Source organism: Amphibalanus amphitrite, unplaced genomic scaffold (genome assembly GCF_019059575.1).
Source record: "Amphibalanus amphitrite isolate SeventyFive unplaced genomic scaffold, NRLGWU_Aamphi_draft 000233F_arrow, whole genome shotgun sequence".
Classification (NCBI taxonomy): domain Eukaryota; kingdom Metazoa; phylum Arthropoda; class Thecostraca; order Balanomorpha; family Balanidae; genus Amphibalanus; species Amphibalanus amphitrite.
In genome coordinates, this window is record NW_024881728.1 from 311,909 (window position 1) to 324,631 (window position 12,723).

Here is a 12,723-nt window from a genome sequence, read left to right on the forward strand (position 1 = left end):
TGGAGCCATTTGTAACTGCGACGGGAAGGTCATTTGTAATGAAATACATGGAAACGGTTTGTTGCCTAATTTTGGCATGTGGTGCTTCATCTGCACCACCGTACCTCTAATGATTGATCAGTGAGGCTACAGCTCAGACGTTTTACGTCTGCTCCACCCTTCAGCAGCGCACCCGGTCTTTCGTAACAAGTCTACTGCCAGCCAGACCATATAGTTGAATGGAAAGACAGTGGATTCAAATGCGATGCTAATGCAGTCTTAATCGATAATTTGTGTTCTCCATTATCATTTTAAGTGTTCGAGCCATACGCAATGGACCAGTCCCAACCATCTGACTATCGGTGACAATTTGTGCGTAAGTAATACCTATACCAATAACCAACTACGAATCAATGCACAATAAAAACATTGATACATACCACCACATCCTTACGTCTTGCCGTCCAGGCTGTGTCCTCCGCCTCCGCTCCAAACTTCGTCACGGTGCAGCTGGCCGGGTCAGCCCCCACATCACCGCGCCAGACTCACGGGTGCGGGTCGAGGCCAGAGGTCAGGTTGAGGTAGGGGAGACCAATAGCTGACCCGTGCGCCGGTCACCCGGTCCCTGGCCCTGTTCGTTCGCTGTTTTTATATCAGTGTGTTGTCGGTTTTCCCCATATAAGGAAGTTATTGCTGGCGCTTCTTGGCCTCCTATTGGTCTAACGAATAGACCACTTGAATTTTTACCAATGAGGAGCCAAGAAGTAGCAGCATGCTCGCAGCCTGCTGATAAATAGACGGGGGGCGAACAGAGCTCCGGTGTAAGTCTGAGCCCGCTGTCCCACTCGAAGTACTCGCCCTCATCTGTAGGGAGCGCTGGGTGGGACAAAGCCGCCCACTGATGGCTACATGCAAATGCGGGCCCTCCAGACAGACTCGAGAGCGGGGGCGCGTGATAGCTGCAGGGAGGGAGTGAGAGGGGAAGGATTGAGTGCAGATGGGTCAGGGCGGGTCGCAAAAGGTGGGGTATTTAACGATCGAGCAGTAATTCCCGGTGAATTTTCCAATGAGTGGGTACAATGAATGTGACGTTAGATCGCTTGGAAACACCCTAGCGGGGAGCGTTTGGCCCTATGGATTTACATAAGTGATTTAGTGCCCGCCATAAACATTAAACAGTGCTTTAGTAGTGAATAAGAACGTGACGATTTATCACTGTCAATTAGTTAACACCTGCTAACTTGCATGTGTTTGCTTATGGAGGCAGAAACTAATCAGTACTACCGTAAACCGGGGTGAGTTGATATGGATTTTGAGGTTATTCTAGATTTCGTTAAAAGCCACATTCATTTACGGAATTCTTTTTGTGCCAGTTTCATGGCACATGCCTTGGGGAGGCAATCAGCAAAAATGAATAAAAAATGTATATATTAAGCCCCTTTTTTAAAACGCCAAAGTTCATATCAACTCACCACCCCACAGGGGGTGAGTTGATATGATTTTGGATTTTTCAAAATTTCTCGGCTAAAGAAGCTCAGAGGTGAGTTGATAAAATGCCAGTGTTTAAAAAAAAGGATGAGAGAACACATCCTGAAAGAAACCATTAGAAAAATGCTAGTAGTTTGGCAGCAGACCTCACATTCATGAAAACGCAATAATGTCCAACACAGCGCGATCAAAATGGCTTGATTTTAGCAGCATCATTTTTTCGCTTTATGATACTTAGTTTTACTTAGAACATTCTGAACTTGGCTAGTCACGTGTCCTCAAGCCAACGGTATCAAAACTGGCAATATATTTTGGAATTACAAGTGTATTTTCTTGTAATTAAAACACATTGTCAGTTGCGGGTCAAGGTTGATATGCCTCTGACAGAAATAATGGATTGAAATGAAAGAATACATATACTTCTGAGCTTTTGTTGACTGGTAGTCAACAAAATATTAATGAAGTGAAGTGAAGCGAATCTAATTCGGACTGTATTCTAAGCGACATAAAACAGAATTCGGCATCAAAAGCCAAAATTAACCCTCGCACTTATAGGCGGGCGAACGGACCACCTCGGCTTTTCGCACATAACTCGCGCAAAAAGCGGCCGATCACGACGAAACTTTCAGTACCTCTCGAGTTTATCAATTTTACACATGTTCTAAAGATTTCATGACTCTGACTCAAATGGTTTTTGACTTGTGACCTGATTCTCGAGACCATGCTTGGCCGGAATCGCGATTTGGCGTAGTCGGCTCACATTATCCGCGCATTTCCAGTCTTTTTGTGATTGTAACGTCCAAACATGTAAATGATGTTGGTCCCACGCAGTATTTTGGGTGTCAACTGTCAAGGTCACCTGAAGGTCAGGTCAGGTCATTGACCTTTGGTGACCTCGGTTCACTTTTTGGAGTTTTACATGTTTCTAGGGTAGTTTTTTTCGGGCCGATTTCGAATTTAACATGCATTTGATCATTTATGAAGTAGTTTTAGTGCCTTCGTAGCATGTTACGACACCGTCAGTGGTAGCTGACACTTGACACTCCCTATGGATAGCCGGCAGGACACCTACTGGTTGACCTGACCTGACCTGACCTGGCCTAAATGTACGAAGACATCTGTGAGCAAAACTAACATGACATTCGCGATCAGCAACAGCCAAAAAATAATAAACTCGCTTTACGAACTTCAAATAACCCCCTATTTTCCCGACTTCTGGGTAATTGACCTGGCCTGGAAGGTTAACCAATGACCAAGTTGGTTATCATCGGCTTCCTCGCGTCTCGGGCAACACGCTCATTTTTTCCGCGAAGCTCTAGCTCCACCAGGGGCCAAACGACGATGGGATTCCAACGGACCCCCCCCCCCATACGTTAAACGCTGGCAAAACACGAATACGGGCGAGGGCTAAACACCAGTCAATTTCTTTATATTGTTTGTTCCATTTCATTTTGCCTCTCATTCTCGGTTGGCAACTGCCAAGCAGGAAAACTAATCAGTTTCACGAGATCAGAATTCCCGCGCTGTTAGCCATACAGAAATGACAGTTCTGTCATTTTCGAAACTACGAATAAATATAACAGTTTTTTTTAATCTGTATGTAATATAGGTGTTCCATAGTGTTCCTTTGTAGCTTGTAGGGAGCCATCTTGAGACTTGACAGGGAGCTGTGCTGTGCCTTTTGCATGTTAGGTATGTCCACAGAAAAAAAAACTTTGGGGTTACTGATGTTAGTTATCGGACCTTCGTCCCCGTCTTGAGTTGAGATTCAGTTTCATAACGTTTCGGCCAGTTACTCTCCGGCCGTCGTCACTCGTCAGGTGTTCTTTGACCCTCAAGGACCTGGATGTTGGTGGCGTTGCGCCGTACGCGTCAAACAGTTCGAAAGCTCCTGTAGTCAGCGGGAATCGAACTCGGGTTTCCCCGGTGATGGTCCACGGTTGTAACCACTCCACTATCGAGGCAGGCTTGACTACGGCCGGAGAAGCTACTGGCTGAAACGTTGTGAAACTAACATCTCAACTCAAGACGGGGACGAAAGTCCGACAACTAACATCAGTGATACTAACAGGCCTCGTCTCAAGCATTCAGAAAAAACTAAAGCTTTTGGGGTTGATGGAATGATGTGGGGAAAGAAAAGGAGAAGAGTTGGTCTAATTGACTTTGTCTTACCTGCAGACCCATATTTCATGCTAATTTGCATGCCTACCAGCCTGGTATCAGCTTTTATATGCATGCATATCAACTCACCACCTGATGGCATATCAACTCACCACCTGTCACTTTTCTTAAAATTATAAAAAAGCGTTGTTATAGGTGAAACCCAAAACTACCTGGGATCAACAGTAAATTGATGGTAGTTTCTTTCCCAGTGCATGTTGTTTCATGAATATCCACCGTCTTTGCTGTAGGGTGGGGACTTTTCCTTAGTTTCAAAATCAGAAGAAAAAAAGGACTTTGAAAAAAGTAATGTGTTAAGAAGGCACTGCACCACATGCTTGCCTTTCTCAGCTATATGCATCACTTATTGGTTGCTTCACTTCACAGAAAAATAAAACTAAAAATTGGTTTACAAATGGATGAGCAGCACACATTTTAACATTTTTCGAGCAATTTATATCAACTCACCACCCCATATCAACTCACCCCGGTTTACGGTAATTCTTGGGGAAGTCGAACTTTCTTATTTAGGTAAATACATTTTTATTGTATGTTTCATACCGTACTGCTCTTCATAAAAATGACTTGAAAATAAAGAAACATATTTAATGCTCACAAGTTTTGATATTACGTATGTAAGTACATCACGACTGTGTATGGGAAGAACGGTAGTTATGCATCGGCACTACTTTTTCATCATTTCTGAGGATACAAATCCTGACACGCATTGAAATAAATAATACAACGTCTCCCGTCCCAGAAATGCGTCCGGCCCGCTCGCCGCTGAGCCCCGGCGATGCCTCCGACCGCGGACAGGCGTCCCGTCCGCCATGTGGCCCCTAGGGCGTGATTCGTCAGCTGGCCGCCTACCTGCCCCCCTCTCCCCCAGCTGAGCCGCCCGGGGAGGGGGGAGAGGGGGGTTTCTGCATGGGCTCGGTCGCGTCTGGCCGACCGCTCTGAACAAATGGCCTCGGCACGCTGCGAATGGAAACACTCGGCAGCAGGGTATAGCCGGCGAGATGGGTGCAAATTTTAGATCTCACTCGCTTGAATCCGCCCAATTTGAGCGTGGAGAGGCATAACTTCGTGGCAATGGAAGTTGGCTAAGCATTTAGCTCGTAAGTTGTCGGTTATTGAAGCTCGGAATATATTTGTTGGGATAAATCGTTCCATTATTAGCCAACTACGAACAAGTTCTGGTGAGTGTGAGGGAGCCGAGAGGCAGCGTGCCCTGTGAAGTTCTGAGCCACTATCCGAGCATAACTTGATTACCAAGGGCCTGCTACTCGCATGGAACATCATCTCAGCTCGGTAAGTGTATCCGAGTGCCGTCAAAGTGTTTATTCTACATCAAACAGCCGTTACATAACTTGGCTCAGCGCCTCAATCAGCGTGGAGCCGAGTCTTTGGAGTCGTAGATGGAGTCGAAATTTTGCTACGTAGTGTGGTTAACAAGCGCTCAATATTGAAGTTTTACATGAATGCGATCTATTTATAAAAAGGTGTGACTAACTGTGTTTCTGGTCACAAGTATTAACGAATCCAATGCTAATCCAATGATAGAAACAACCAGTGTTATGTGTGCAGGGTCAAGCAGACAACGCGTTTACGAGTTACTGCTTTTTCAATGCTCGTATTTCAGACAACTTCCGCGGCGTTTCATCTTTTGAATGCTCGTTTGTCACTAGCAGATTGTTTACGGTAGCAAACCCGGCTACAAATACAGATTTATTAAATTCCGTGTTATAACAGTCCTCTATCTTAGTCACTAAACATACAAAGTGCCAACACAATCAACAGCGTCTAACGTGCATTTAGGACCATTCACACTGATTCCACACGATAGGTTCAGCAGACTAGCTCGTGTATATGTTACTCCGTTCGCCGACACAGGGGCGGAGGCGGACCGGTGACCGCACCCACACACAGACGGCGGGCCACCCACAGACCCAGCCGGGCCGCGGCTGGCGACACACTCAGTACACAGCACGGCGCGGCGGCTGCGGACCTCACCACTGGGCGAGCGCGCGGGCCCGCAGATAGCACACACAACGCGCGGCGACACTATCACGGGGCGCCGCACCACACACCAACGCTCGCGGCGCGCCGGCCACGCGACGGTAGTTCGTATCAAAACGTGTGTGGCGGCGTCCGCGCGGCGCAAATCACTCAGTTCACTCGATCAAATCACATAGCCCGTCAGCCGGCGGGCCGGCCGTCCACCGTCTGCCGCGCGCACTCTCGTCCCAACGCTGAAAGACTTGACCAGGTCACTGTCTGTTAGACAGAGGAGACCTTGGGTGGCCGAGCGGGTGCACCCCGCTGAGCTGCCTCCTGGAGAGACCGCTTCTCGGCGAGCACTCGCTGGCTCTCGTGCTTGTAGTCGATTGGCCCGTAGGACTTGTAGTCCACGTCAGCATATTCCATATCGGACCATGGGCCAAGCGGCTAAAGAGCACGAAGTCGTCAGATAATTCCTCCTCGGACAGCTGCAGATAACACAGTGAAGTTGACACTTGTGCCGGGCGGGGGCGAGGGGCGCAAGCCACGGCACACATCAACACACACGCACACGCTAAGCCTGCTGACAGGACTGAAAACCTTGAGGTGCAAACGCTGGTTAGTCCCACTATCAACGTCCTGACACTGCGGTTACGTGGAATTTACGCTCTCATACCAACGGGCGCGCAACCTGGTGCAACAAGAAAAGATACTCTGTCGAAAGAGAACCGTTCACCCGACGTGGTACACGCCTTGTGTGTGTTAGCCGGACGGACACAAGCACTCGGCACGCACAGGCACAGGCACACAGACACACAAACACAGAGGCAGTCAGCGGCCGCAGCTGCGGCTCTGTCAGAGCGTTAACACGAGCAGCAGCGGCGGCAGCAGCAGCAGCAGCGACGGCAGCTGCGGCGGCGTTCTCACCGTCCCGATGAAGATGATTTGTACACTGAGCGCTCTTGGTGCCTCTGCGGAGGCCGGTTCATACATCAATCTCGTGGCTGGCGCCCGAGAACTGCAGCACCGCGTACTCGGTGGGCACGTAGTCCTTCTGGACGCGACTCGGCGCACCGCACACGTCCCGGTACTCCAGGTCGGCGTACACGGTGCCGTTCTTCACATTGTAGGTCATCGGACCTCGGGCGCCCGCGCCTCCGCCGCCGGCGGGCATCGGTACTTGTCCGGGACCCGTGTGGGGTCCGGCGGACCCTCCGTGGGGAGCCGCGGACCCTCCGTGGGGTCCCGCAGGCCCTCCGTGCTGGCTCATCTGTCCGTGCGCCGCCGGCCGGCTGCCGTGCGGTCTTGGCCTGTGCGCCGGGTTGAGGTGGCTACTGGGCCGCTGGTGGGGCGGCGCCCACGGCTCTGCCGACGGCAGCCTCTGCTGCGACTGGCTGCAGTTGTAGAAGCCGCGGTTGGCCAGCGGGTGGGGCGGGGTCTGTAAAGGCGCCGCACGGCCTCGGTTAGTGGGGAGCCACACACGACAGACGGTTAGTGACGAGCGGGGAGGGGCAGGGAGGCCTGCTCTGACCAGCGGCAGGTGGGGTAGATAGTAACGGGAGAAACTGAGTGCGCGGGCGGGCCATAGGAATAAATAAATGAGCGTCTGTTGCCGTTCTGCTTGTCACACATTTAACGTGATACGGTCGAAATTTACCGTATTTTTGTTAAGCAAGATGTGCGAATATTTTAAGATCTATGAAATACTGTCATATTCCGTATAACTAACTGGTTTTCCGAAGTCAGCCACCACCAATTTTACATACAACATGCACCGTTTACAACATATGGATCTCACAATAATTACAACCATTTCAAATGCCAGCAATCGTCGATGCAATATCTACATATAAATGCCTGAAAGATATTTGGAGCATTTTACAGACGATAGTCTGTTTTTTTTAAGCATGGTCATTGGTCGCTGTAAATATTGAGATATTTGCGTAATGCATCGTTTTGTAAGACCGGTAAGCCCTAATTAAAAAATCCAGTAGACGTTCAAAACAAATTTGAACATGAAGGTCGAATTTCAAATCAAACAGAGCAATGCTCAATGCAGAATTTAACACTGAACGTCTAACACTTCTCTCATTAGAACATTAAATGGACAGGGAGTCAAGGAAGGGAAGCGACACGATTCACATGTAGCTGAAGCGAGCGGCAGGTGCAACGTTCAGGGAGTGCTGGGGACATGCAGGCTGGGATCCTGGCTGCTAACAATGAGACTGATTTGGTCCGACAGAAGGAGGCACCTCCCCCAGCGAACAGACTCACGTGAGACGTACACAAGGCACGTCGGCACATACACGTCGCTGCATGGCTTCAAAAAGGGAGAAATGTTGTCTCGGTAAGATTTCAGATGAGTTTTCCAGGTCGGGTAGTTTTTTCTTATTCTTTTCAAACCAGCGGCTGAACGTTCTTTTTCTTTGAGTATCGTTTTATTCGACAGTTTAAAAGCGTTATGAAACGTACGTTAACTTCTTATTATGTTCAATTTACTTTGAATTATTTTCATTATAGGCCCGGGACTCAAAATTAGGTATGTCTGAAATTCAAAAATGGGATTTTAGTGGGAGCGGGAAGGTCGACCAGCAACTAAAACTAATGGGAAGGGTATAAACATAGGAAACACAAATAAACAAAATGAAAAAGCAACGGGCAGCGTGTCTAACTAGAACATAAGAAGGGTGGACAAACCTGTTCCCACATCTCGAAGGAGTCTGCCTGCGGCTCTGTCTCGGTCTGGGGCTGGCTCTGCGCGGCTCTCCGCTCCGCCTGGTTCATCTCCTGTCTCTGCCGGGCGCGGTGACCGCGGTAGGGCAGGCTCAGGTTGTGGTACGGCGGCTTGGCGGACGGGCCGCGCTGCGGCGGCACCGGACGCTCCTCGTTGTTGTTGGCCTCACTCTGCGTGGTCTTGTCGTGTGTGAGCGGCGCCTCGGGCAGGTCGGGCGACTGCGGGATGGGCAGCAGCTGGTGGCCGGCCGGCCGGTCGCCCTCGCCGCGCTGGGACCGCGTCGAGCCGTACTGGAAGCTGCGCTGCGAACGCATCGAGCCGTACTGCGGGTTGCCCTGTGAGAAGGTGCTGCCGTAGCCGGAGGAGCCGTTCTGGCTCAGTTCGCTCGGCGGCCGACTCTGGGTGCCGTCCGCGCGCGCCGGGCTGCCGTCGCCGAGCTGCGAAACCAAACAGAAGCATGCCTGCCAAGCTGAACGCAACCAAACCATGTGCACCAGGCGGCGGCCGTCCGTGGGCCGGCTAGCTAGCATACACACGTACACACGGACATACACATACGGGCGGCAGGCAGCCCGCGCACGGGCGACGGGCACGAGCCAAGCGGGGGCAGGCGGGAGGCACGCGAGCGACACGAGCCGGGCATGCGTGGCTGAGTGCGGAGGGCACGGGGGCGCGTCACTACCGAGCCCACTGCGCGGTACCGTGGCCCCGATCGTCAGTCGATATCCACACGCGTCAACCAACAGAGAATATGATATAGTCAAACCAAAATGGAACAACGGCTAGTCAGTGTGAGAGTGATTAACACGGCGATTAATCGGCCCGGCCGGCACGGAGCGCCGCGTGCCCGTTAGCTCCATGCGCTCATCTGGGTGTCAATTAAAATATATACGGAGGCGCGCGCTCAGGGCACGGCGGGGCGGCGGCGGCGGCGGCGGCGGCGCGTTAGGGGCTCACCTTGGACGGCGGCTGCTGCATGCCGTGGAACGGCAGGTTCTCATAGACGGCCCGATCGTCGGGGCCGCCGGCGCCGTTCGGTGACGACTTGTCTTTGCTCGGGTCGCCCACTGTAAGACGCCGTCCGTGCTGTCACTGTCACTACTCTGAGACGCCGGTGACCGGCGCGGACCCGGCGCGAGCACCAGACGACGCAGACGGACCACATACACAGAGAGAGACACGAACACACACGGAGAGAGAGAGAGAGAGAGAGAGAGAGAGAGAGAGAGAGAGAGAGAGAGAGAGAGAGAGAGAGAGAGAGAGAGAGAGAGAGAGAGAGAGAGAGAGAGAGAGAGAGAGGCGGCGCGCGAGCGAGCGCTAGGTGCCGAGGAGAGGAGGAGAGCCGGATGAAAAACGGTCAGGTACGAAGGCAGTGCGAGGAGCGGCAGTGGCAGGCAGAGTGCTGGAGGCTGGCTACGCTAGACACGGCTCGATACACAAAATGAGCAGACGTCGCCAGGCGCGAGGAAACGAACCAAACAGTGGCTAAACACAGCGCTCAGCGCATCTACACTAGATAGACGCCGTAGTCGCCTGCAACGAGAGCAGAGCGGGCGGCCAGTTAGCACCTGCCACCGGGGCCCGTGTGACCAGACGGGAGGTCCAGTGTAGATGAAGTACAGAGTTAGTGACAAGAAGAATATTAGTGTTACCAGACCGAAGGGAAAAGGTGACCTGAAGTGGACGATAGAAAGTGTTTAACGCATGAAGAAGTTAAACCCCATCGAATTTGAAGATTTCGTACAGATCTCCGCAACATTGTTTAAGTAATCGTTTGATCTGATAGTGAAGTGTTTCTCAATGATCATGAACATTTTACACCAATGCATAGCGAAAGAACGCTGACATGACACGAACACATATTAAGGAACGACGCATATAACTACATAGATACAGTCAGACATACGGACAAATATTCACAACAATCAGATCAATTACATCAACATGACGGATAGGTACACTTTGGCTGATGATGCAGGTTAGCATTGAACAAGCATGCTTACAATGCTAATGATCCTCACCTGTATTCAAGTTGTCCTCCTTGGAGTCGGAGTCCGTGTCAACCCTTCTAAAGGTTACAACTACAAGCAAAACAAAACGGTTAGCAAACCAAACCGCGAACAAAAATAAAAAGCCAACAAAAACAGTCTAGGATACGTAAGTGACACGAATGCCTCTAACGTAAAACAAATGATCTTCACGAGTAGGCTGTTTCATTTCTTCTATTTTCAATCAAGAAACTCGATGAAGTCAATAGTGCAAAGTGACGTTATATACTGTGCTGTTAAACGTTTATTAAAAGTTGACAAGGTGAAAATGTAATTTTCTCGTAGCTCAGTTGCCAGAAAATATAGCCGAAATGGAAAGAAGTGAGAAATAAATTGATGATAGAAATAAAAAAGAATAAGATCTTGCCGTCTCTGTAAGCACACCTTTTTCGTTTGTGGCGGGCGGCGTGGCCGGCTCGGCCGGCTGATCGCTCAGTTTGCTCAGCGACTGCACGTTAGTGACGTGCACGTGCACACCGGGTCGGATGGGCCACTTGTGCAGCGGCTGCACGCCCTGTCCGCCGGCGGTGGCGCTGGTGCCGTCCGGACTGACACACGCAGAGAGACGGACAGACGGACGGACGGAGACGGTTAGACGGCGTGCACACAGAGCGAGAAATACGGCCCGGCGGAACACGGACACACAGGCGGGCCACAAACACCCCCGTCGCTCCTCGAGAGCTTGCTTTTACAGCTATATCTAGGGAGCCAACACGGGTAATGATGAAAATCTCGAGGTAGCGATCGAGGAACGATAGGGCGGTTGGTTTAACGTCCATGCGCAAAGCTGCGGATAGGTCGCTGCTCTAATATTGACCGTACCTTTGTCATTATCGTTAAAGGTATCTGCACGGAAAGAGATAACGTTAAAGTTCAGTTGGCAATTGGTAGATGTTAACAAAATAAACAGCATAAAAAGTTTCAATGAACTAGCAAAAAACAAACAAACAAAAAGAAAATAACGTTATAATAATTATTTATTTTACACTCAGCTTTAACAATGTTCGCAAACCTTTGTCGAAGAGAAGAACGGATAGTCTTGTACCAAGTATTCAGTTAAAAATAGATATAAAGGCCCCACATAACAGGCAAGGGAACGCATATATACAGCATGCGGAGAGGCGTCTGACGTATGGGAGAAAGAAAGAATTCCCAGAAAACCATCAGGACGAACCACTGCTAAAATGAGCTCAATACGTCACGAGGCAGTGCCAGGCAGCAGCACGAGGCAAACTGAGGCGGCACGAGGCGGCGCCAGGCAGACGGATGCGAGCTGAGTCCGGTTACCTGGCTGTTTGACGATATCGGGGTTTGACGGGGGACCGGGAAGGAGCGAGGGCCGAATCAGAACACGCGCCTCGCCCCGGTAGAAGCTAGCCGAGAGAGCAGCGCGTCAGACAGACAGACAGACAGAGAGACAGACAAAGTGGGAAACTGGGCGGGCAGCAGACTACCACCGGAGGGTGGGGAGGGGTGAGCCAGTCGGGTCGCTGTGACGATTCGGGAAACATGTTGATGACCAGAAGTTGTTAACCAAAATGACAACCTGCCGTTAATTGATGGCATTTACTCTCAAAATGGAGCTCAACCATATCAAAGTTATGATAGGCAAACACAATGTCAAAAGGGGAGAATCGTATACAATTACACACTACACAGCGACCAGGCTGGCTTGTTTTTTAGTTGGGGTCTATGCAATTGTGGTTCTGTTAGTCTATCAAAGTCTCCTCCACCTGAACAGACAGCTAAAGGTCTCCAGAACTAATTGCAAAAAGGGGTCATGAAGGAAGAAGCACTACGCTCTGACAGAATTCCACAGGAGTTGACAGAGTTCCCGACTGACTACTGCTCGTCTATAGCCCGCAGCTGGTATGTGTACTCACTTTCTCTCTCCTCTAGAGGGTTCGGGACGCCGTCTAAAGCGTGGACAAACAAAAACAAAACAAAACGTTAGCCACTAATCAAAAACGACACACGGGCGCAGCCGGCAGGGAGCGAGGCAGCATTCGCGGTTAGTGATAAAACTCGGCAAGGGCGTGTAACGCATACCGGTAATGATTCGACAGCACAGTCAGTAATGGCACACTGGACAGAAAGGCAGACGAACACACAGGGTATCAAGCAAAACAGCAGCAAAACCAAACTAGCGCTTCTAGTGGGTCTCTCATTGGGTATTCGAACTCGAGGCCATATGGGATCGGTAGGTTTTTTTATCGAGGATGTGGTTATTTAGTTACATAAAATAAAAAGCACGAGGAGTTTCCATCTTAAGAAAAGTTCCGCGAAGAGAGAGTAAAGCGAACCATACTTCTT

General features: G+C 50.3%; 1 protein-coding gene across 3 annotated transcripts in view; it reads right to left on the reverse strand.

The window, feature by feature from the left end:
• Positions 1-5,342: 5,342 nt before the first annotated feature.
• The window catches only part of LOC122385834 (hemicentin-2-like), a 98,993-nt gene continuing 91,612 nt past the window's right edge, over positions 5,343-12,723 (reverse strand). Inside the window, exons 20-23 of one of the 3 annotated variants that reach the window (XM_043374412.1) lie at positions 9,320-9,429; positions 8,326-8,799; positions 6,556-7,066; positions 5,938-6,075 (exon numbers count right to left, since the gene is read on the reverse strand). In XM_043374412.1, the coding sequence (XP_043230347.1) occupies positions 6,614-7,066; positions 8,326-8,799; positions 9,320-9,429 (1,037 nt within the window). In that variant the 3' untranslated portion in view covers positions 5,938-6,075; positions 6,556-6,613. Of the gene's footprint in view, positions 6,076-6,555; positions 7,067-8,325; positions 8,800-9,319; positions 9,430-12,224; positions 12,327-12,723 lie in introns of those variants that run through there. The other 2 variants (XM_043374413.1, XM_043374414.1) reach the window with 2 other exon arrangements.